This window comes from Triticum dicoccoides, chromosome 1B, assembly GCF_002162155.2.
Source record: "Triticum dicoccoides isolate Atlit2015 ecotype Zavitan chromosome 1B, WEW_v2.0, whole genome shotgun sequence".
In the NCBI taxonomy this organism is placed as follows: domain Eukaryota; kingdom Viridiplantae; phylum Streptophyta; class Magnoliopsida; order Poales; family Poaceae; genus Triticum; species Triticum dicoccoides.
The window spans coordinates 641218570-641243905 of record NC_041381.1 but is presented as its reverse complement, the minus strand read 5'-3'; the positions used below and the strand labels follow the sequence as shown (position 1 = coordinate 641243905).

The window sequence follows — 25336 nt, the reverse complement described above, 5'->3', positions numbered from 1 at the left end:
GTGCTCGGCATCAGAATCGGTCCACGGGCAGTGCTGCTGAATCCACTCCTCCTCCTCAGTAAGCTGGTCCTCAGATCCACTGTTAACGATGGCACCCAACTGACGCATGAGCTCCTTGTGACGACTACGGGCCTTCTTCTTAGCCACATGAGCCATGTACTGACCGTGAGACTCCATGCAGAACAACTTCTTCATCTTGAGCTTGAGCTTCTTTGCCCAAGAGGGCTCTGCCGCAGAAGGCACATAGTCATCATCATCCTCAGCCTCAGCCTCAGCCTCCTCCTCGGTCTCCATGGCAGTAGCAGACGAAGGACCTCCAGATTTAGGGACCTGAGTGCCCCAGTTGTCCTTCTTCCTCAGACGCTTGACGTCGTGAGAAACCAACTCTCCGGTATCTAGCATCACCTTGGGATAGACACGTTCCCAGGCCTTCTCAATAAGCAGCATGATGAACGGACCATAAATCGGGCACTTGCGCTCAGAGATAGCAGATAAAAGCTCAGACCACATAACATGAGATATATCCAGGGACTCTCCGGTGTTTTGTTCCTTCTCACGCTGGCAGAAGAGAATCATGTCCACGAGATAAGAATGAACCATATCCAGATTCCCGATGCGAGGGAAAAGAGTCTCACGGAAGACACGGTGAAGAATGTCCAGAAAGGCAGGCAGCTCATACGTTTCCTTCTTCATCTGAGGGTTGATCTTCAAAGTGCAGTAGGGCCATAGAGCTTGCTTGTGAGTGTAGGTGGTGTTGCGGTGTGGGCGAAAGCCAAAAAGAGACGCAAGCCCTTGATCTTCCACCCCAATCAATTCCATGAACGCCTTCCACTTGACTGAAAGCAACTTGCCATTGGTCATCCAAGTCAGTGTCCTGTCCTCATCAGTCCCGAGATGAACCGTGGCATAGAATTGGGCCACAATATCAACATCACAATCTTTGTTGAATTGCATGACACCAAGAATGTTCAGTTGAGTGCACATCTAAAGAGCTTCACCAAAGTATTCAGGATCCTTCTCCATATGGTCGGTGTCGATGGAGTGCACGTTAACAAAGAGGTTCTTCTTGGCCTTGAGTACACCAAAGAAATGGCAAACTGAAACCTGTTCCAGAAAGGACGGTTGACCAAAGTGGGATCTTGGTCTGCCTCATAGGGGTTGCGGCGACGTCTTGCCCAGAACTCCTTGGCTTGCATTTCTGGCACAGTTTGCCAGATTGCTTCGGCTTGACACCAGACTTCTTCTGGAGTTGGGGTGGAGGAGGAGCACTTGAGGAACCTCCTGCAGACTCAGTTGTGCGGTAACGCTTTGACGTGGCATGACCGGGGTTGATACGCTGAGCCTGATGCTCAGGAAGCTCATCACCTGGAACCACACACAAGAACACGCAAACAACTAGAAAGAACGAGCATAAGCCACCAAACACAACCAAAAAGGATCACTGATTAGTAAGAGTATGGTGGAACCTGGTAGGGAGCGGTAGTACCGCGACCTGTGAGCGGCAGTACCGCTCCAAGCGGTAGTACCGCTCTAGAGGGAGCGGTAGTACCGCTCGAGACGGGGAAACAACAGTTTCCTACTGCCGTGGTCAGATCCGGCACTACCGTCCTACCAAAATCAAAAATACTTCTACCAAACACCAATCCAAACTGCCTAGATGCCTTCTCCATCCTACTCAAGCCTAGATTTGGCCAAAAATCTAGAGATGCAACTACTATTGCCCCTAAGATGCTAGATTGGAAATCTAGACAAGAAGAGAGAGGGAACGGGGGCAATACCGGCATCCATGGCAAGAGGACAAGGTGGGGACCGTCTCCACCGAAGGAAATGGAGAGGAGCGCCCCGGAGAGGGAGATCCGCCGGAGCCCTCCCGCGGCGCCGGTTGCTAGAGAGACGAACAGAGTGTGGGGGCGAGCGAATGGGTATGGGGGAGAAGAAAACTCCCCCTGCCCCCGATATAACCCCCTGCCCCCCGCCTCGCGGCGGTAGTACCGCGCTAGTGGGCGGTAGTACCGCTTAGAGCAGTAGTACCGCACACCACCGGCGGTAGTACCGCTCAGCAACCAACAGGCCTCTAGACACACGGCTCAAGCTCAAAAAGGAACGGAAAAACACAGCCAAGAAGGAGGAAAGACCAACACGGCCACAAACACACTAACAACGGACCAGAACACACCTCTTCAAGAGAGGGCGGTGGCCGAGGCCACCTATGTTTGAGTCAAGAGGTATGGCGTCGCGGAGATTTTAACCTTGGACCCATGACCAAAACTCGTCCTTGAAGCACTAGTACCATAAAAATATGGTTAAAGTGAAAGACTAGATCAATTTATGCATAATGGGGGGAGGGAGAGTTCATTGAGAGAGCAACACTCCCCCTATGTCCATGCCTACATCTAGACTAGACAACAAGTAGAGTGAGGAGGGGTGTGCACGGGCTCAAGTCACATTGCTCGAATCAATGATATTTAGCTCATGCCTTAACTCGCAAAATCTTGCTTCATCCAAGGGCTTCGTGAAAATATCTGCAAGGTTATCATGAGTGTTGACATACTTGAGCTCGATCTCCCCTCGCCTAATATGATCCCGGATGAAGTGATACCGAATCTCAATATGCTTCGTCTTGAAATGTTGCACCGGGTTGAGAGAAATCTTGATGGCACTTTCATTGTCACACCAAAGAGGCACTTTGTCACAAATGACACCGTATGCCTTTAAAGTTTGCCTCATCCATAAGATTTGTGCACAACAACTACCGGCCGCCACATATTCCGCTTCGGTGGATGAGAGAGACACACAACTTTGCTTCTTGGAAGACCAACTCACCAAAGAGCAACCAAGAAATTGGCACCCTCCGGAAGTGGGCTTCCTATCCACATTGTCTCCCGCCCAATCAGAATTCATAAATCCTTCAAGCTTGAAGGTTGCTCCTCTTGGGTACCAAAGGCCAAAGTTTGGGGTATGAGCCAAATATCGAAAGATTCGCTTGACCGCCACAAAATGGCTTTCCTTTGGTGCGGCTTGAAACCGTGCACACATACCCACACTCAACATGATATCCGGTCTAGATGCACAAAGGTAAAGCAAGGATCCAATCATAGAGCGATATACCTTTTGATCCACCGCTTTACCATTGGGATCAATGTCAAGTTGGCACTTGGTAGGCATTGGAGTAGAAGCCGGCTTGACATCACTTAGCTTGAATCTCTTAAGCATGTCTTGAGTGTATTTGGCTTGGTTGATGAAGGTACCTTCTCTTCTTTGTTTGATATCAAAACCAAGGAAGAACTTCAACTCTCCCATCGAAGACATCTTGAACTTAGAGGTCATGAGAGCGGCAAATTCTTCATTGAAAGCTTTGTTAGGGGAACCAAAGATAATGTCATCAACATATAGTTGGCACACAAACAACTCCCCTTTGACCTTCTTAGTAAAAAAGTGGGATCTATTTGCCCAACTTCAAATCCACGATCTTGTAACAACTCAGTAAGGTGGTCATACCACGCACGTGGGGCTTGTTTAAGGCCATAGAGTGTCTTATGAGTTGATACACATGATCCGGGAAGTAAGGATCCTCGAACCCGGGGGGTTGCTTGACATAAACCAACTCATTAATAGGACCATTAAGAAAAGCACTTTTCACATCCATTTCTTGTAGCTTAAAGTTATGATGGGAAGCATAAGCAATCAACAAATGAATGGATTCAAGGTGAGCAAAGGGAGCAAAGGTTTCACCGTAGTCGACACCCTCGACTTGGGAGTAGCCTTGTGCTACCAATCTTGCCTTGTTGCGAATGATGTTCCCATGAGCATCTTGCTTGTTCTTGAAAATCCACTTGGTTCCAATGACGTTGTGGTTCCCTGATGGCCTTGGCACCAATCTCCAAACCATGTTGTACTCGAAGTTGTTGAGTTCTTCGTGCATGGCATTGAGCCAATCCGAGTCTTCGAGCGCCTCATAGACCTTGTGGGGTTCAACACAAGAGACAAACGCGTGATGTTCACAATAGTTTGCTAATTGTCTACGAGTGCTTACCCCCTTTCTTAGGCTTCCAACCACATTTCCATGAGGTGGCCTTTGGTGGTGAGCTTGGAAGCAATCTTTGCGACACGACGCTCTAATTCCTCCTCGGATGTGGAAGGAGGAGGGTTAACTTGATTATCTTGAGCGCCGTCTTGAGCTTGTTCTTGATCTTGAACTTGCTCAAGATCTTGAACTTGCTCGAGGGGGAGAACTTGACCTTGGGCATCATTTGGAGGTTCACCACCATCTTGAGATTGATCTCGCCCTTGGTCTTGTTCACGAGGTTGAGGGCCTATACTTTGTTCTTCGGAAGCGTGTGGGTCTTGAGTAGGTGAAGGCTCCACTTGAGTGGAGCATTGTCCTTCTCCTTCGGCCACAAGGGGTTCCTCAATGGGTAGAATATGACCAATACCCATTCTTCTTATGGCTTGGAGAGGAATTTCATCACCTACATCACAAGTACCACTTTGCTCCACTTGGGAGCCGTTATTTTCGTCAAACTCCATGTTACACGTCTCCTCAATGAGTCCGGTGAACTTGTTGAGAACACGGTAAGCATGAGAGTTTGTAGCATAACCAACAAATATGCCCTCATAAGCTCTAGCCTCAAATTTAGACAAATGAACACCTTTCTTGAGAATGAAACACTTACACCCGAACACCCGGAAGTACTTGAGATTGGGCTTGTTTCCGGTGAATATCTCATAAGGAGTCTTGTTCAAGCCTTTGCGGAGATAGAGCCGATTGGATGCATGACATGCAGTGTTGATGGCTTCGGCCCAAAAGTTGTATGGAGACTTGAACTCCGCCATCATGGTCCTTGCCGCATCCATCAACGTCCGGTTCTTCCTCTCCGCAACACCATTTTGTTGAGGGGTATATGGTGCGGAATATTGATGCTTGATCCCCTCATCACTAAGAAACTCATCCAAGGTGTAGTTCTTGAACTCGGTGCCGTTGTCACTTCTTATTGTCAAGATCTTTGCATTATGTTGACGTTGAGCTTCATTTGCAAAGTCGATGACGGTTTGTTGAGTCTCACCCTTCCTCTTGAAGAAGTATACCCAAGTGTATCTTGAATAATCATCCACAATCACCAAGCAATACTTTCTACCCCCAAGACTATCAAAGGATGGAGGTCCAAAGAGGTCCATGTGAAGGAGCTCCAAGGGTCTCTTCGAGTAGATGATAGTCGTGGGAGGGTGAGCCGTCTCATGTAGCTTTCCTTCGATACAAGCACTGCAAGAACGATCTTTGGCAAAACTAACATTTGTTAGTCCACGGACATGGTCCCCCTTGAGAAGACTTTGCAAAGATCTCATATTGATGTGGGCTAAACGGCAATGCCAAAGCCATCCCACATCAACTTTAGCCATTAGGCATGTCGCGGTCTTAGTGGGTTGCTCCGAAAAGTTAATCACATAGAGACCATTCTCGACATGGCCAACAAAGGCTACTTTAAGAGTGTTGCTCCACAAGAGGGCCATGGTATGAATATCAAAGAAGGTGGCAAAGTCCATGAGTGCAAGTTGATGAACAAAAAGTAAATTGAACATAAGGGACTCAACAAGCATGACTTTCTCGATCGTTAGATCATGAGAAATGGCAACCTTGCCAAGACCCAATACCTTAGAATGTGAGGCATCACCCCACTCGACATTGGTGGGCATAGATGGGATCTTTTGCACGTCCACCACCAAGTCCTTGCTCCCGGTCATATGATTTGTTGCTCCACTATCGAGCAACCATGATCCCCCACCGGAAGCAAACACCTACAAGAGATCAATACTTGGTTTTAGGTACCCATTTAGTAATGGGTCCTTTGATGTTAGTAACAAGGGTCTTAGGCACCCAAATAGACCATTCAATGTACTCATAAGAAGAACCAACAAATTTAGCATAAACATGCCCATCACTAGCACGGCACAACACATAAGAGGGGTTAAAGTCGCCGGCTTTGCTGGGAGATATGGCTTTGCCCTTTTTGGCATCACCACTCTTCGCATTGTTCTTCTTCTCCTTAGGAGCACCCTCTCCCTCCTTCACAAAAGTTTGCTTAAGCGGGGGAGGTCGTTTGGTCTTGTTCTTCTTCTTCTCGTTCTTGGACTTGGGTGAGAACCCAACTCCCTCCTTGCCCACAACTTCCTTTTGATTGCTCAAAAGGTCATTTAGGTTCTTCTCACCTTGTATGCATGACACAAGACCTTTCTCGAGTTGTTCCTTCAACTTGGCATTATCCTCCACAAGATGCACATGCTCACAACACGGGTTAGTAGCATTTGCATTATCAATTAAGACCATGTGAGGAAAAGTTGCCTTTTCCTTGGTTAGCTTAACTTGGAGTTGAGCATGAGACTCCTTGAGGTTTGCATGAGCACCTTTCAAGACCTTATGGGACTTGTCAAGTACATCAAACTCCTCCTTGAGTCTAGCATGATCAACCCCAAGTTTAGCCTTCTCGGAAGTTAGCACACGAGACACAACAAGAGCATGATCAATATCTTTCTTTAATTTGGCATGGTCATCGTTGTGTGACTCCTCAAGAGCCAAACGATGCCCACGCTCTTCCTCAAGAGCATTAGAGAGATCCGATATCTCATCGGCATAGTCACGACTATGACCTTCCATCTTAGAGATGGTTTCTTCGTGAGCCTCGATCATGTCATTGGCTTTACCAAGTTGTTCCAAGAGAGCAACGAAGTGCTTCTTGGATTTGCCCTTGAGCTTACTCATGAAGGACTCAAATTCATTTACCTCCTCATTAGACCCCTTACCACCATCAAAGCCAACGGTCAAAGAAGGATTAGGAATAATGGTGGTTTTGATGTTGGGGGTTACCTTGTTGGTGGCTTTGGCCATGAGGCACTTGGCGGTGATGTTCTCGTTGGGTGAGTCGAAGAGAGACACCCGGGGAGTTGTGGCAATGGCAACGGATGCCATAACCATTGCTTCACAATCTTCATCATCATCGTCATCCTCACGGTATTCTTCTTGAACCACCAACCCGCGAGTAGGAGTCTTCTTGGTGAAGTTGTTCTTGTTGGGGAAGGACTTGGCTTTGTCTTTTCGGATGAACTTGCCACCATTGTCTTCCCGCTTCTCGTAAGGACAATCTACAACGAAATGGCTCACATTGCCACAGTTGAAACAAGTTCTAACTCGTTGCTTGCCCTTGAGGCCACTTGAGTTGTTCTTGTTGAAGTTGGGTCTTGTATTCTTCTTGCTCCAAAATTGTCTTGAGGCAAGAGCCATGTGCTCATGATAATCATATTTTGTGTCTTCGGGGTTGCTCTCCTCATCTTCCTCTTCTTCATCTTCTTCCACACTAACCTTGGCCTTCAAAGCAAGGTTGGGCTTCTTTGCCCTCTGAGAATGGAGCACCGCATTGTCGGCGGTCTTGTCCAAGATGCTCATTGCAACGAACTCATCCAACACTTCACTTGAGGTCATGGAGTGGAAGTCCGGTCTTTGACGAATGACGGAGGACATGGCCTTGTTGTAGGGCATCATGGCCTTGAGGAACTTGCACTTGATCCAATTGTCATCCGTGTCCTTGCTCCCATGATCTCGAAGTGCGACCGCGAGTTTGGTCACTCTTCGAAAGAGCTCACAAGGTTCTTCATCTTCTTTCATTGCAAACTCATCGGCTTCATCTTGCACCACTTCATAGTTGGAGCGTTGAATGCTAGCACTTCCTCGATAGAGAGACACAACACATTGCCATGCGTCTTTAGCCATGGCATGAGGTCGAAGATGAGGGAGGTCTTCAGGAAGGATTGCATCTTGGATGATGAAGAGAGCACTCTCATTGAATTGATTATCCACGGCTTCTCGAGGGGTGAAGTTGCTTGGGTCATGTGGATAGAAACCTTCTTCTATAATTCTCCAAAGATTAGTATTCACATGTTTTAAATGATGCTTGAAACGATAAACCCAAGCATCAAAATCCTCATTTTTCACAATCTTAGGAGGAGGACCGACATGATTTAAATGAGTAGAGGGAATCGGTCCACCATAAGTAGGAGGTTCCACATGGGCAAAGATGCCGGTGCCATTTCTACGACTAGTAGGACCCTTTTCACTATTAGCTTCCCCCTTGTCGGAGTTGGCATCCGTCACCTTGTTAGTGGGATCACCCACTTTCATCGGCGAGGTGGATAGTTTAAGTCCTTCTAGGAAATCAGTAAACATGCTTTTAACCTCGGTCGTCATGGAGGTTTTCAATGTGTCTAAAGCCAAATTGAATTCCTCACGTGAGACCGAGGTTCCCCCATCGGCCGTAGACGAGATAGGATTCACACCGGAGTGCTCCTCCGCACCGTCGTTGGTGTCAACCATACTCTTCGGATGGCAAAGTCCTTAATAAAGAGACGAGGCTCTGATACCAATTGAAAGGATCGATATGGTTGACTAGATGGGGGGGGTGAATAGGCAACTAACATTTTTTAAGCTTTTCTTTAACAATTTAAACCTTGCAACAAAATAGGTTGTCTAGATATGCAACTATGTGGACAACCTATATGATGCAATGACAACTAGCACACAAGCAAGCAATAGATGCAACACAAGTAAGCTTGCAAAAGTAAAGGCACGAAATAACCAAGAGTGGAGCCGGTGGAGACGAGGATGTGTTACCGAAGTTCCTTCCTTTTAAGGGGAAGTACGTCTCTGTTAGAGCGGTGTGGAGGCACAATGCTCCCCAAGAAGCCACTAGGGCCACCGTAATCTCCTCACACCCTCACACAATGTGAGACGCCGTGATTCCACTATTGGTGCCCTTGAAGGCGGCGACCGAACCTTTACAAACAAGGTTGGGGCTATCTCCACAACACTTGGAGGCTCCCAACAACACCACGAAGCTTCACCACAATGGAGTATGGCTTCGAGGTGACCTCAACCGTCTAGGGTGCTCAAACACCCAAGAGTAAGAAGATCCGCTAGGGATTAGTGGGGGAAATCAAATTTCTCTTGGTGGAAGTGTAGATCGGGGCCTTCTCAACCAATTCCGAGCAAATCAACAAGTTTGATTGGCTAGGGAGAGAGATCGGGCAAAAATGGAGCTTGGAGAAACAATGGAGCTTTTGGGGGAAGAGGTAAGTCAACTTTGGGAAAGAAGACACCTTTATATAGTGGGGGAAACAATCCAACCATTACCCCCCCAAACAGCCACGCACAGAGCGGTACTACCGCTTGGGCAGGACGGTACTACCGCTCCCTCCCAGCGGTACTGCCGCTCTGACGAGGGATGCAGGGTCCTGGCCCCAGAGCGGTACTACCGTGGAAGTATTGGCAGTACTACCGCTTGGAGCGATACTACCGCCACCACTGCCGCTACTAGTACCGTAAAACCCGACACGAAAAACAGCGGTCGAGAATCGAGATGGTAGTAGCCCGGAACCACTACGGTACTACGGCCGAAGACCGCAAGCGGTACTACCGCTCGGGGAGTGGTACTACCGCTTTGACGTGCTTCGGTGGTACTACCGCTGAGGACCATGGTACTACAGCTGGGACAAGACAGGCAGGCACAGATAGGAAAGATAGCTCCAATGAAGTGGAAAGAAGCATCGGGTGTGATAAGGATGTGTAAGTGTTGAATCCACCCTAGCCTTACCAAAGCGGATCCTCTCTTGATAGTACGGTGACTCCTACGAAACTAGACCACCAGCAGAGAAACGAAGGAGCTACACCGTCTTGAATAAAACACCGAGGGGAAGTAATCGTCTCATGCCAAAGGATGAATCTCTGAAAGAACTCAACGCACACGATTAGTCCGCAAAAGCACTGTCATCAATCACCAAAACATCTTGGGGATAAATATGCCCTTACACTTAGGGTGTGGCCCACCCTACCCTACACCCTACTGGATCCGCCCCGACCAAAAGTGAGAGAAGCCTTTCTTTGGGCACCTACAAATCAGAAAATGCAAAGGCATTACAAGAAGTTATACTGAAATTATAGTCCTGAAAAGAGGAATGTGCCACATATTTATTACTCCCCCTATTCACTATTATAAGATGTTCTAACTTTTTATGATTCATATGTATATAGATGCATATTTGTGTGTTTGTTACCTCGTTCCAGTCCATATGTAGAGGGAGTACATTTTCATATATTCCACTAGTTTGTGAAGCTCTCAATAGAACATCCTCCATTCCTCTTACTTTATCAAGATTTGACCAAATCTATAAGGAAGACTGCCAAGAACTCATATATTTTAAACTACATGTTCCCCTTCAATTCCACCACTTTAAAGAGAACTAGGTAATTTACAGTGCGTTGCAAAGGGGACATAATCTGTACATTACTGGTGCTAAAATTTTAGTGAGTCTTTTATGTAGTCAATGTGATTTATGTGTCATTTACTGTTAAAGTGGTTGTGATTTATGGTAATCAAACCAATACCTATTGTTTTTTGCAACAAAATCAATACCTATTGACTAACCAAAGAAAACATGATTTTATTTAGTATAAGAAAATAAGACATGGGGTAGTTGATGTGATCCAATCCCCCCTCCTATTGGGCCTCTTAGGCCCATTAACTTCCCCTAATAGGCCTCTATCTATTTTATTTAGCCCATAGACCCTAAATAAATCCTAGAGGCCTCTCAGTCAATATAGAGCCCTCTATTATTTATATTAGGTCTTCGGAAACTTTTTCCGCCTATATATCATTACCTTGTATTCTCCAAAACCCTTCCGGTAACCCGAAAACGCTTGTGGTTTCTCTCAAAACTATTTATTTGATTCCCAAAACTATTCTGGTAATATTTTCTCATATTCCTCACTCCAATAGAACTCAACATATCATAATTTACTGAATCACAGTAAGGCATAGCCTAGTGGTGGAAAGGAGTTGATGCCTTCCCATTCACCCGGGTTCAAGGCATGGTACTTGTAATTTGGGTCTGTTACACAAAATATACTATAGGGGCCTCCCTTTACAGTCTTTCTGTCAAAAAAATCCTTAAGCGTGTTACCCTGCAGGTTCTTTAAAATATATACATGAACGAAAAACACCTTTCATTCAACGATCAACAATAGAACCATGCACATCCATATTGATCCCTATACTTACGCGAATATTCAAGTGAATTGTTGGTTATCATATATTGTCCCTTTCCCTTTGTGATACTTTACAAAACCTGAGGTGAGATGTACTCGTATCCCTATGAGATCAACACATGCTCACTATACTGGTCTTCCTCGTTATTGGTCTGGTTCCCTTTTCTCATTCTCATGTCCTTGCATCCCCATGATCAATTCACGGTTTGTTTGTCCAGACGATGATGGATGTTGTCACACCGAGAGGGCCCTAAGAATATCTCTCCATTGTCGAATGAGCAAATCCCAGTCTCAAACTATCTAGTCCGTCGTCATACATTTCTGGTGAACGTCACCCTATTACGGATGTCGTTGGAATAACCCCAAAGTGCAACGTCCGATGTGGGGTGACTCGATATTCTTATGGCCTAAGGAAACATACATATGTTAACTCCTGTGTTATGAATTATAGACTTCAGACGATATAATCTCAAAGTATAACAAACAAGTTGGCTCAATTCAACACGAGTGTTCTACCAACATCGTGCTCTAAATGTTGCTATTATTAAATTTATGCCCATGATCAAGAAAACAAAATCATCAAATTAACACTTGGGCTAGTCCTAGAGGAAAATACTAGGAATCTAGTTTTACAATTTATATCTCTACATGTGCTAATTAGTTTTTCTTCGAGTTGCATATTCAAGAACTATAGTAGTTATAGCATAGAATGTAAAGATTAACTGTAAACTTTGAAATAAATTGTCTCTGAGCATATTTCCAACATGTAGGGATGTTGGACAAAGAAAGGGCAAAAGAGGGGATATTGTTCCTTTTAAGTAGGGGGAGAAAGAGGGGGGCATTGTTCTTTTTTCAAGTAGGAGGGCGAGATAGTTACAATTAGCGTCATATTTATTTCAATAATGTACTACCAACAAGGAAACTACTTGCATAACCGCACATTTTTTTCTAAAACACTTGAAGGTTCCAAATTGTCTAGTGGTGGGTTGTTAAGTGACCTATCCCGTTAAGAAAAGCATGAACTTTGGCGCAATTTATTTTGTTGTAAATAATTTAAACCATTAATATAAATGTCATTAACATCATAGATAACCACTTTCCCAACCTACGACCCTCCCACTCTCTCCACATTTTCCCCTCACGATAACTTCCCTTCTTACCCTTAGGGATTTCTTTTCACTCCTCCAATGTCTAGGGTTTTCACAATCGCCACCGTTCTGGTCCATGTTGTTAGCCAACCGCCAACCTAATTGATGTCACAGAGAAGGTAACACCTATGTGGAATAGTCTAACACTACACAGTGATGACGTTATCGTCACTAGTGTCGCCTGTTCTTACTTCTGTTGCTCTGTCCTCCACCTCTTTGCGATTTTCACTCTGCTCGGTCCACTCCAGCATGATTGACATGATGGTTGAAGCTAATATGTCCACGGTAAAAGCCACACATGTTCCCAATAGGGGTGCAACAAAAAGCAGGTGCATGCCCACTGCCAGTATGCAAAGAACCCAAGTTTGGCCCCTATTTCCGAGAAGAGGGAGAATCATTATTTGTACTAAACTTTTTTACATTTTAAATACTCATCTTATCCCAAATGTATATTTATTATTTTATATACATAGTTCTATATATTATCGTCAATATGTTTTTAGATATAACTATCAGAATCAATGTTACAAACAAGTTCATACATATGAGGATACATATTTGCCATAGTGTTTTCATATTTGTACATTTTATAATGCTAAACAAAAACTCCTATCATTGCAATTGTTATTTCTTGAGTAAACAATGTTTATGAAACTTGCCTTTTATAGTAGGTTCACTGTAAATCTAAGCAACCTAATGTTATCACATTAAACATTTGTATGTAGCCAGTTTTATTGTTTTCTTGAATATCTATAAAAATAAAGGTAGTATATTTAAGAGAGTGTCAATCTATCTAACCACTTGGAGAGGTTTCTAGTATCAAGCTTAGGTGAAACTTAATACATAATTCTAGATTGCATGAAGTGTCAACTAGTAGTTTGTCCTCGAATCACGTGTTCCACTCTCATTTCGTTCGTGGGTGGGGGGTCAATAGTAAACCATAGGCACATGCATACTACTTTCTATCAAAACTCAAAGTTTGCACGTGCATGAGTACCTACAATTTGGCACTTTTAAAGTTGTAGTATTGTTCACACATTGCTTACATCAATTATCTCCAAAAAGAATGTTACATGTCCAAACTATGCAACCATTCTGGAGATACTATCAACTTGGCTTATGCAACTGGCTGAAGACCAATCTAGACATTGTTTTTGCTATTTTCTCAGCTTCATGATCTCAGACAACCGGAAATACTCTAGTCGGCTGAATCTACACAAAGTTTAGGTTCATGCAAGACATATGTTAGGAGGTCATAGATATGGTCTAGAGGGAGGGTTTATAGACCTATTACAAGAATCTACACAAAGTTTAGGTTTGTTATGTTTTAGAACAAGGTGCTATTTGATCCTTATACAATACACCAAGCATAGAGCAACACTAATGAGATAATTTGCATGAATTCAAAGGAAGTGGGTGGATAAAGCAAACATAGATGGACACGATGATGTTTTCCCTATATATGGCTCATATAGTTGGCACTCTCATATGATCATGTTGGTATAGGCTTCAAACCAAGGTTCTAGAATCACAAGGATCAAGATTGTGTTTCCCACCAGGCGTACCACCGAGCATAACTAGCTTATTTCATCACGGCTTTCACTAAGAAGCCTCACTAAGGATACATCTTCACTAAGTCGATGGGCTCCCAAGTAACTCTTGAGTCGTTCACACATAGAACTTGATAGGTTGTCAAGTAACTCCTAACTGTCTAGGATGCACACACCATCCAAGAGTAACAAGCAAAGTCGCTTGACAAGAACTCCATGAATGATCTTTGGCCAAATCTTCTTCAGAATCCAAGAGAACATTTCTCATGACAATAGGATTGTGGTAAAATAAGTGTACTTGGGGTGCAGGTACTTAAGAAAGGGTGTTTTGTCCTTCAAAGAATTAAAGAGGTGGACATGGAATCACCCATCACTTCTTTTATTATAATCTTGTCTTAGATCTCTCTTCTTCTATGTGCTAGATGCATGGAGTGGAATGGAGTGAGGTGAAGGGGGTGGTAGTGAATGGATAGGATGGTTATGATGGTTGCAACAACAAAAGGGTTCGAGGGTATATTTATAGAGAGGATCGCAATTCTAACTGTTATAAGAAAATTTACTAGATCAAAAGTGCCACAAAAAAACTCTGAGAATCATCCGAGATAATTTAAACAAATTTGAATAACCAGGGCAACATTAAGGAAGCGGATAGAAACAAAATACTAAGAAGTTCCAGTTGAAAGATGAATGGTGGTTCGAAAAAAACGTGTCTCTTCTTATATGAAGATATAACAACTCGAAATTACTAGACAAAACCAATATCTTGGTAGTACCATAGTAAACAAAGCATTTCCCAGAATGGAAATGTGCGAAAGAACGCCAGAGCAACTCGTAGGTTCTGGTGGAAAAAGAGCAGAGGTACATACCTAATGATACGTGGCAAACCGCATGGTGGCCTGATCTTCGTGGCTTGGAGGTGGATTTGAGGAAGAACACAAGGGAAATTACAAGTAAATGGATATAAAAGAAAAGATAAACACATGGATAACTAGTGACGCCAAGGCAACACCCTCTTGTAATCGTAGATCCACACCACATGGTTCATGTGGCTTCTTACAAATCCGAGGAAGAGCAAGAACAAGGTAGGAGGTTCTTCCCCAAGTCATGAACACGGCAAGGAGGGCCTTTGGCTAACCCTAGATCTAAGATGGGGAGGGATATATATAGTACATCCCACAAATGGGAAGTGGGAAGGGGTTTCATGGGCCTTTGGCCCGAAACTACATGCATGAGTAGTACAAACGAATAGTCTGATGCTAATGGACCAAACAAGCCATTAGTGGAGTCCACATGTGTATGGATGCGAGACCGAAAAGTGAGAACTGTGGACTAGATAGTCCGAGCCGTGGACCAGACACTCCGGTGGTGACCACCCAAAAGTACAGTCGCATGAACTTGGTGGCGTCGCTCCAATGTCTAGACAGTCCAGAGTCCTGGACCAAATAGTCTGGCAATGCACTTTCTGTAGCAGTTGGTACTTGTTTGTAGTGTAATTCTTCCTCTAGTTCCATGCTTCCCTCACGGATGGTGTGGGTGCTCTCTTATGTATGAACTCCTCCATGGTGTGTGTGATGCTCGGCTCAAACCTATAGGTGCACCTGGTAGGAGTATCAAGTAGTAAGCCATCCTTGAGTGGACCAAGTAGACACGCATAAAGGATAGAATCCACCTTTGTATAAAGTCATGTGCGTATCCCTTGGCAGTGGAGCCATAATGGTGATGACCTTAGGCTGCCTCGTATCACCACCAATACTTTGACCAACAAAGAAGTAAACTAAGATGACTCGGAAGTACTGACGGAAAATTTTATGCTCGAAGGAGCTGGAGTAAACAAAGAATATATCAACCGGGATTGGCTGAGTTCCGAAACAAAAGTCATTTGCTCTAATCTGAAACATAAACAAAGACAGGGGCAATCTTTAGAAAAAGAACTTTACTTTCTAAAAAGTAAAAAAACACGGGAATGTTCGAATTCCAAATAAAAATTTGAAATAATTGAATAAAGGTTTTTACCTTGAAACGGAAACAACGGTTCCAAACTATTGAAACTAGGTTTGTTCTGTGAGAAAGAGTAATTAAGTGGCCCGGTAGTCTCAAAAGATAAAATTCTTGGAAATAACGATGCTTCAAAAAACCCTAGAATAGGATGTCTAGAGACTGTATTTTAAGGACCCTAGTGCAAGATGTGTTGTTGGAGTTCAAACCAAATTACTTTGTGTCCCTCTTCATAGTACGGTTGTCATGCACTTAATGTGAATCTTGGATTCACAAAAATCCTAGAAATTGCATACTACAAGCTTGAAGAAGACAACAACTTGTAAAGTTGTAGGTAGAGGTCACCATTGAGTTACACTTATACCAAACCCGGCACACAATTAGTTCACATGTTGTACTTGAAATAAACTCATTGGAACATTAGTCCTCTGATTGATTTTATTATAAATCATCACCACTAGGTATATTTTAAGATATGCACTCTCAACATATCGTGTCATGTCGTTGATCTTTTTTAATCTTGATTAACAAAAAGAGCAACATTTCAAGTCCACTACAAGCACTTGCAGATATTGGCACATAGAAACAAGCATGATGTAGATGATGCAATTCAACATGCCTATCAACTAAAGAGGCATACACTACAACCCAACAACTAATGAGGTGGGCATCACATTGCACGCGTATGAGAAGAAGAACAACCCGCGAATGACGAATGATGACAAAATTGGCTAAATGTACCACAAAATCTGAGAAGTATCTTGAGAGTAAGGGAGTGGATTTAACACATCCAAATGTTTAATTGTTATCAATCGAAACCCCAAAATGTATTATGTTCATATACAACCCAAGATTCATCAAATAGTTTGTCAAGTTTTCATAGTTGTACTAATGTCGTGTCACCCATTCGCTCCAGTACCAGCTTGGTATACTCACATAGCAAGTTTTCCCATCTAGCTGTGTCATCATCACCAAAGATGCCCCCACACCTCGGAAATTGTTATGCAGATTGGAGGCAACACGGAAGTAACTCAATCTAGATTCTTAATCGGTCCACTTTGCTAAGTTTTGTGCATTAAATCATGGCTCTAGTCTCCAACCTCATGTTTTACAAATTTAAAGCTTCAAGGCTCATGTACATAGTATCTGAGACAAGAGCAGCCTCTTACGGTAATTGGCCGACCAGCGGGTCCGAAGGGTGTGGTAATGGACTTTTTTGTCCGATTGTTGCCAATAATAATTTCTTAAGCATGAGTTTGTATATGTTTCCCTCCATAATTAAATAAATAAATTTGAATTTGTTTGCTCAGGATCAGTAGGTACTACATTGGCTAGAAAACGAGGCTCAATCACACAAAAATTGCAACTGGCCATCCGAAACTTTGGTCAACCCAAATGTAAGAACATGTAATAACATTACTACATTTACAAAAATAAAATACAAGTGCAATGTTCTTGATGTTAAAATAAATGTCAGGTGTATGCAACAAATTTGGAAAACATATTTGACTGCATCATCACATAAAACATACATATCTAACATAAAAAAAGGGAACTGAAGACATCTATGGAGGCACATGCATATGAAGACATCTCAATGCTATCAAATTTAGTAGTTACAAACTAACATTGCACACAATGCTTAACATATTTTTCAACTACTCTCAATTTGATATATAGCATGTATGACATATTATACCAACATACTTTGGATCCAGTATTGCGTGAGTGTCTAGTTGCTACAGCCTTCCAGATGATATATTATTAATTTTTTCCAACCCAAACTACAAAGTGTTTTAGGATATTAATATAATCTTCAATATTCTATACTATATTAATTAATCTGTCTGCAAACATGTTGCCTCGCATAATAGTTATTATCTTGATGTTCTCAATGGTAGCATATTTTCATTACAGATGATTAACTTAGAAATGTTTGACCATCAGAAAACAAATTGGAAATGTTTGACTCGCGCAAATGCTAAAGGGGGCTATATTTTCAAGCCGGGATAATATCACAGTAATCTTTTTTTCTGACACGATACTAATCATCATTGGTTGTGTATGCAGTGTTGCTTCAGCTTCGAAAATCCAATTGCGAGTCGCTGAAAGTGGAGTGTGTGAGACACTTTCTTCTTTACGAGAGCTCCCGTGGTTTAGGAAAAAGGAAAAACAGTTCCAGCCCGCTGGCCATGAGCCCATGAGCCCATTTGCACGGTTGGTGGCGATAAGTATGCCAGTTAGAATAAGCTTCACATTGCATCAGATCCTATATTCTCAAATAGTGGCTACCCATTACCTATTTTCCTCGTCATGCAACTATGTCATGTCATCAAGTCATGCATGTGGTCACAAATTACAATTCGTGCACTAATCTATCCATGATTTGTTTCACTAATTATCGTGTGATGCTTGGAACAAATATATGTATGTCATGTTACAGATTTTTGTTATGTAGGCGCCCCGTTGATATCAATCCAATAGTTTTCTCTTTTTATACAATATTTTATCATATGCTTTACTGTTTTTAAAGACAAACTTACTGCAATCTTAAATTCGTTTTGTAATAGTTTTAATTATTTAGCACCTATTTATGCATTTGTTTTATTCGGGTTTCCGGTGCAACGCGCATGGCTTCATCTAATTGTTTCTGAAGTTGTAACCCATGCAACCAATCGGCGTCAAAAACAAAAGAAAAGGAGTGAGAACGATAGCTTACATGCATGAAGCTACAATCATTGCCCCCATCATGCAGAATACAAAACTCCAACGTAGGTAGTAATTATACGGACGCGGAGTTTTGGCTCCCGGGCTTATCTGCACCCACGCTCAGCAAAAAATTAAAAAAAAAATACTAGAAAAATTCAAAAAATTCCAATTTTTTTGTGGTGGTAGATAATTTGACGCGTGAGGTGCGCCCCAAAATTCAACTCATTTGAGCACCTGAGCAGCTCTCGGCAAAAAAGACAAAATCAGGGCCTGTAAAAATGTATACTGTTCACGCACTGTTTTGACCTGATTTGTTTTTTTTGCCGAGAGCTACTCAGATGTCCAAATAAGTTGAATTTTGGGGCGCACCTCACGCGTCAAATTATCTACCACCACAAAAAAAATTTGGAATTTTTTAAATTTTTCTAATATTTTTTTTTGAATTTTTTGCTGAGCGGGAGCAGATGAGCCCGGGCTCCAGGGTGAATTATCGGTATACATATTCTACGGTTACACACCCCGAACGACAGAAAAGGGTGAGCACATGCATTGCAACAGCAAACAGGGCAGGTTTAGCTTATTTTTATTTTGATGGAATAGGGCAGGTATAGCTAAAAACGTCCACTGGGACAAGTGGGCAACATGCTGATACTACTAGCTAGAAGACTGTTTGTATCTTTGGTCATAAAAGAGAAGCCCCTTTGACACTTTGACAGCAAGGGATCGGGTGAGAGACTCATACGTTGACTAGAGAGCTAGGCACATGGATGTCCACACGGGTGTGAGCACTCCGGCCTGCAGTACATATATGTTCGTTGCTCACAGCCTCAACCCACAGTTCTAGTACCGATCCACAGGAAGCTACTCTTAAGCCTTAACCCATGGAGAGATCATCTTCCCCTTCAAAGGTTCTCCTCGTCTTCCTCCTGCAGTTCCTCCTGCTCTCTGAACCTCTGGAAGCAAGGATACTAGGTGAGTAGTACTACATGAGTGCATACGCAATTTGTCCATTTTGTACACATGCGTGCATGCACGATTTATGGGTATAGTTTCTGTTCACAAGAATACACGATTCACAGATGTATTTTCTTGGTTTGTTGATTTTCCGTTTGGTACAGGACAATTTCTCTTATTTCTTACCTTTTCCCCACTTCAGGTGATGCATACGACCACAAGAACCTGCTCGCGTCGGGTGTCGATGGAGATGCCGCACTGCTGCCCGCATCACACCTGAACCTCGCCGATGTTGCAGGGGACAGGCGTCCCAAGTATACGCCGCCTTCTCCGGTGCGACCTCCGTCGCCGCACCATCTCCACGGAGATGGCGCGCATGAGCAGCAAAGGTCTCCGCCGGCGTCGTCCTCGACTGAACCTGCACCACTGCGTGATTACAGTCGCCAGCAGGCTGAAGCTGCAGGGCACCCACCCATGATGGATGTATCGCGCGCGTTTCTCCAAACGATCATGGGATATGTGACGAAAATGTAAACCACGCCCGCATATGGCCCTTTTTTTTCCGTGAATCTCGTAGAAATTGAATCGTTTTGTGTGAACTAGTAGTTGGGGCACGCCCGTGGCGCGCCGCTTGAGGGGCATCTGGGCGGTGCAAGGTAGATATACATGCAATTCTTGATGGAACTTGTTATATTGGAACATCACCTGAGGAAGAAACTGAAATGCCACGCCCACAACGATATACATCGACAAGAGATACATTAATAGAAATTGCACGCACGTCGGCCCCGGCAGCGGTGGCCGGCCCTTGATGCCTCCCTCTAACCGTGCGGCTGACAAAGTTACGACAGTAGCTTGTCGTCGCGGACGGTGACGACCCTGCGGGACACGGTGTTGATGGAGGCACGAGGGAGATGTTGAGCTTGGCCTAGTCCTCTCGATGGCAAACTGCTCCGCACCGTTGGCGTCCTGGTTCCTCAGCTTCCTTGCCTGCAAATGAGTTCCACTTCATATTTTTGGCATGACTGATTCTGAGCTTCTAATGATTATATATGAATTCTGAGAGAAGCGAGTGTGGTCGATCAAACATACACTGACTTCCGGATCACCTTGTGGCTCTGAAAGAGCTGGAATGGCTCCGGCGAAGCTTTACAGACACCGACTTGCTCGTGAAGATAGAAAACTTGCTTCCGGTTCTTCTTTTCTGCAAGGACTTTTCCTCAGCTAATATTTGTAACACTGGTTATATTTATTTCAGTTCTTAAAAAAGCTTGGGAGGAATAGGAGAAAATAGAGGAATATCAAGGTAAGATCCTAGGAAAGGATGCCTCAAATTAATTGAAGGCCCACTGAAAGGAGTCAGAAATATCATGCAATATGAAATAACATTCTTCAAATTGTGCAAAGGAACTGCCTTTGTTGTCCGATTGGCTCGATAGACATCAAAGTAGTGTGAAATGATTCAGTCTCCGTCTATCTACAACATTATTATATCCTGCCCAAAAAAAGCAAAACTAATTATACCACCATAAGTTTATACAAACCACATCAGACATATATTAGATCAAAACGGACAAGAAAGCATCAACGAAGTTTGAAGATTCCACCCTCTAGATTAACATTGGACTGTAGATTTGACAGCGAAATCAGTTATTTGTAGCTTCTTTCCACAAAGTTTGCAAAAGTTCCACAAAATAACCTTTTTTTAACATTGCCACTTTTTTTAGCAGAACTCAAATAACCTTGTTGTTCAAATATGAGAAAAGTTATAGCTTAATGATTAACCAAAGTTTGTTTTCTTGAAAAGTGTATCAAACTTTTACGAGAAGGCTATACAATATTTTACTAAACTAAATTCTTTCAGGCTGTTTTTTAAAATTAAGGTATCCCTCATCAAGTCATACTTTTCTAGTACCTCCTACAAATTCTTCAAAGAATAGTACAACATGATATAGTAATGCAATGCCTAGAGTTAAGCATAATCAACTTTGGCAAATACATAGTTGAATTTGCACCATTCTTCCTGCCATCTTCTGTCAGTGCACACTGTGTCTGCTTGAACAACCAACTTCAATTATAAGGATTGTACAACAGTAAACTTATTTGTAAATCAAAAGTGCTAAGGAATAAACACTGCAACATAGTTCCTGATATTTATTTAGCTACATAAAGCAGGAACATAAATTCCACCAACTAAGTTGCTATGTACACAAAGAGATAATAAGAGAACTTATATATGAACATGAAGAACAAAATCTGACTGAGACCAGTATTATATTATCTCTCTGCCAATGTATAGTGCTGTATTAGAAGGATCTGTTCGTTTAAATACGACAGGACATATTTTGGAAGAAAAAATTGCCCAGGGAATTAACATGCGATTTGGGCTTAGGCCTTTCGGGACAGTGTATAAACTTAGCTGATAAACTGAAGTAGAACATAGGATCAATCAAATTGGTGGAGGTGAATATCCATGCCGGTGGGCAGCATGATGTAGAGAAGTGGAAACAGAATGTCCGATCCGCCATATAGGTTTTACTTATTCGTGAATTTTGCAGAAAACAGTGAACATGCATGAGCTTAAAGATCATGGTTCGTACCTACGAAAGACCGATTCGAAGCAGAGGAAGAGGAAGCAGGTGCAGCATTGAAAGAACCTGAACGAACAACAAAAAAATTGGCAGCAATCCTTAGGATAGTAGGACCGCACAGTGACAGACCAAATCACACACAACAGCAAATTAGACAGGCACGCACACACAATATCAAATTAAAATTAGACAGGCACACACTTTGGAACAGAGCAATGCGCTGCATACCTGTGCATACATACAACTATCTGTTGGTGAAACAAACTTACGGCAAGCAGGCTAGCAAAATTTGGTTATATATAATAATCATCAAGTTTCCACAATTCACGATCACTACTAACATGTGGTTCAGTACATTCAGTAACGTACTTATAAACTGTCGTGATTTAGCAACACGTTCTGTAATAATGTGAGAATTTGTGTTTTTCAGAGTTTGAATTGCCAATTGTCAGCACCCTCTCCACGTGTCATACCCTGTACATCCCTAGCAGTCCTCGCACCCCTTCAGAGCACAAATTTTCTGGCAGTAAGCTGCCAGACCAACAACATATGTTATCTAGGATTAATTCATGTTCTTGTAACTGAATTTTGAAGCCTTGTATAGTTCCAGTAAAAAAATTGTAAGCTCATGGCACATCAAAACTGAAAAACATGTCTTTCCTTATCTTCTATGGGATGTAAAAAAAAGGTGAATCAAGAGGCACCTGGAGTCTACAGAGTAAGGAAATTGGATTGTATGGACTCACTGTATTCTCTTGTGTGCAGGGCCACATGCTCGACATCTTCGCATCCGTCTTCTGCAGCTGCATGAAAATATATAAGAATCAGGTACATGATTAATAGTACAAAAAAGTAAGCATCGCAGATAACAATTCAAAATTTTGGAAAGAAAGACAGCTCTGAAATTTGGCAAATAATTACCACATTAGATCCACCTACTTTTAGGCATAAGAAACAGAAACATGTTTAATAGGTAAGACTTAAGAATTGCAAGTAAAAATTCAAGTTTTGATTGTGCTTCCAAAAAATTGGAAAGAGAGAAAGCTAAACTGAAACTTTGTTAGTTAATTACCACATCCGTAGTATGCCTCCTTGAGGCCATAACGACCTTATTTTCTACATCTGCGGGCTCTCCACATCCAAACTCTTCTTTTTTTGAATAAAAAGGTATTATCACTTTCTACCTTATGCATTCAAAGCAGGCGTGAGCCTGGGTGACCGGAGTCAATTACATGAAGGTGATATTAGCGCCACATAAAACAGTGTGACCGGTTATCACCAGACCGCTGAACAGGATGCTTTACAAAGGCGAAAGGCGAAAGGCAAAAGAAAGAGAGAAAGAAATAAGGTTTGGTGATCAACAACTATCTCAGTGAATTTGCCCAAGACAGCATAGTATGTCTGTCTTCCTCTCTGACAGCACGCGAGCTCCAGAGTGTCATGAGTTCGGCCAACTCAGCAAGCATTCGAGCCGCAGACCAAAAACAGTTGTCAAACACTCTAGCGTTCCAACCCGTCCACAAAGAGACCGAGCATGCTGCGAAGAAGATGTGCCAAAGCTTACCAAATAAATTACAATCCGCAGCTGAGAGAAAAAACTCAAGAAGTACTCAGGATGATTTGGCCGATGCCCAAAGTCCAGCCTTCTGCCAAAAGTGCTTAAACTGAACAATTAATAGAATGATAGGTAGACAGACACAGCTTGTCAACATTCCACCACCATAATCAACCGTAAGTGGGTTCTGGCAGAAAATTCATCATGGATAGATCTGAAGATCAAATATTGCAACAGACTTTTCCCTCTTAGAATTAACATGGAGGCCTGAAACCTCCAATTAGTAAAAAATAACCTCCTATATCAAAAGAAATGCTAGATCGAGGAATCTGTTATGCTAAACCTGGAAATGACCAGATTTTGTGATTGTGGGGATCATCGAGAAATCAGTAAAAAAACATACTAAAGCAAAATCTGAAGAGGAATCAACCTGCAATTACCATACGGCAAGTTGGCTGAAATTACTCAATGTCCATACCTATCTTGAAGTATAGACGTATAAGTGATACAAAATACTCCCTCCGTTCTCTATTTTGGAATGGAGGGAGTATTTAAGAGAATTGCGCACACAATGACCACCAGGCAACTGGAATTCAATTGTGTAGAGAAAAATCAAGGACTACTGAGATGATTCTGTCGCGGTTGCTGGCGAATCCAACTCCTCCTCCAGCCGCCACCGCGCACAAGAGGTCCTCCTCCACGCCAGAGCTGACGAGCCAGGTCAAAGCACGGCCCGCTCCCGCTCCCGCCCCGGCCCTGCAAGGCGGAGCCGCTGCCGTGGGCGAAGGAGGAGCCCATCGCCGGTGCAGATCCCCAATCCACAGGTGGAAGCCCCTGCCGGCGTAGAGAAGGTGATGGGAGGGAGGAGAAGGCGGCGGGCGGCGGTGGGATAGAGGAGCGGCGAGGTCGGCGGCCGAATCGGGGGAGAGTGATGGAGACAAGGATTGGGAAGGAAACGAGACTTGCCTGCTCCCCCGCCGTGTGCCCATCCGTGCTCCCGCGTGCTCCCGCGTACGTGGCTTGTTTTGATTTGAACAAAATAAGGTCCGATCCCACCCCCTTAAAATTAAGGGGTGAGATGATTAAATTAGAAAAAGAAAAAAAAAGACAGTTGTAGGATGAAGTGAAAGCACGGATGAGAGCATGGGAAGGGAGCATGCAAGCCAGATCCGAAACATTATACCCCACCGAGCACTGCTTGCCATGTGGACAGCGCGAGAGTCCGCCCATTACACGACTGTTAAAATGGGTTGTATCTTTCGCATTAAAATGGACCATACAAGCTTTCAACTCAAACCCACCTTACTCTAATCATCGTTTGCTTGTCCATGATTTGCCTAAGCCAAGAGATTTTTATTTTGTTGACAATTTTCTGCAGTCACTTTTTGTAAATTTCAATGAACTGTAAATTATTATTATTTTTGCAGGTAAACTGTAACCCGCAAAAGGAATAAACTGTTAATTAATGGGAAATTATAGTCAATCGAGGATTATCAAAAGCTGAGCTTACGCTGCTTAACGAGAAAGGCTATGGCTGGAGTTGCTGACTAACAAACACATCCATTACAAAACACTAGTATAACGCCCGTGCGTTGCCACGGGCTTTTACAAAAAATTAAGATTCATAAAGCTAAAATAACCGAGAACAATGCCTCTAAAAGAACATGCTTCTCTTTTTTTACAATCAACTAACATAAATCATACTATCAAACGCAATAATATGTTACTGGCTGATAAACCAAATGTTA

At 43.0% G+C, this 25336-nt stretch overlaps 1 protein-coding gene and 1 long non-coding RNA gene across 7 annotated transcripts; one reads left to right on the top strand and one right to left on the bottom strand.

Annotated features, from left to right (window-relative positions):
* Positions 1 to 19262: 19262 nt before the first annotated feature.
* LOC119349305 lies at positions 19263 to 20002 on the top strand. Its single transcript, XM_037617324.1, has 2 exons — positions 19263 to 19460; positions 19645 to 20002. Exons 1-2 carry the CDS (start codon positions 19370 to 19372, stop codon positions 19974 to 19976), a joined length of 423 nt encoding a protein of 140 aa, XP_037473221.1. The 5' UTR covers positions 19263 to 19369; the 3' UTR covers positions 19977 to 20002.
* A 97-nt stretch (positions 20003 to 20099) lies between these two features.
* On the bottom strand, positions 20100 to 24569 carry LOC119349306. 6 transcript variants are annotated; one of them, XR_005169343.1, is made up of 4 exons: positions 22780 to 24569; positions 21458 to 22099; positions 20535 to 20937; positions 20100 to 20432 (listed from the first exon to the last, which is right to left on the bottom strand). It is a non-coding gene; the product is annotated as an uncharacterized LOC119349306 (long non-coding RNA). The 6 variants fall into 6 exon arrangements; XR_005169344.1 differs by having other exon boundaries at positions 20535 to 21494; positions 22043 to 22099; XR_005169345.1 differs by having other exon boundaries at positions 22043 to 22099.
* Positions 24570 to 25336: the final 767 nt, after the last annotated feature.

Bases quoted from the DNA above. Each gene is read 5' to 3' on its own strand.
- LOC119349305 (XM_037617324.1), top strand. From the start codon at position 19,370: ATGGAGAGATCATCTTCCCCTTCAAAGGTTCTCCTCGTCTTCCTCCTG. The intron at 19,461-19,644 runs GTGAGTAGTACT...TCCCCACTTCAG, and splicing joins TCTGGAAGCAAGGATACTAG to GTGATGCATACGACCACAAG.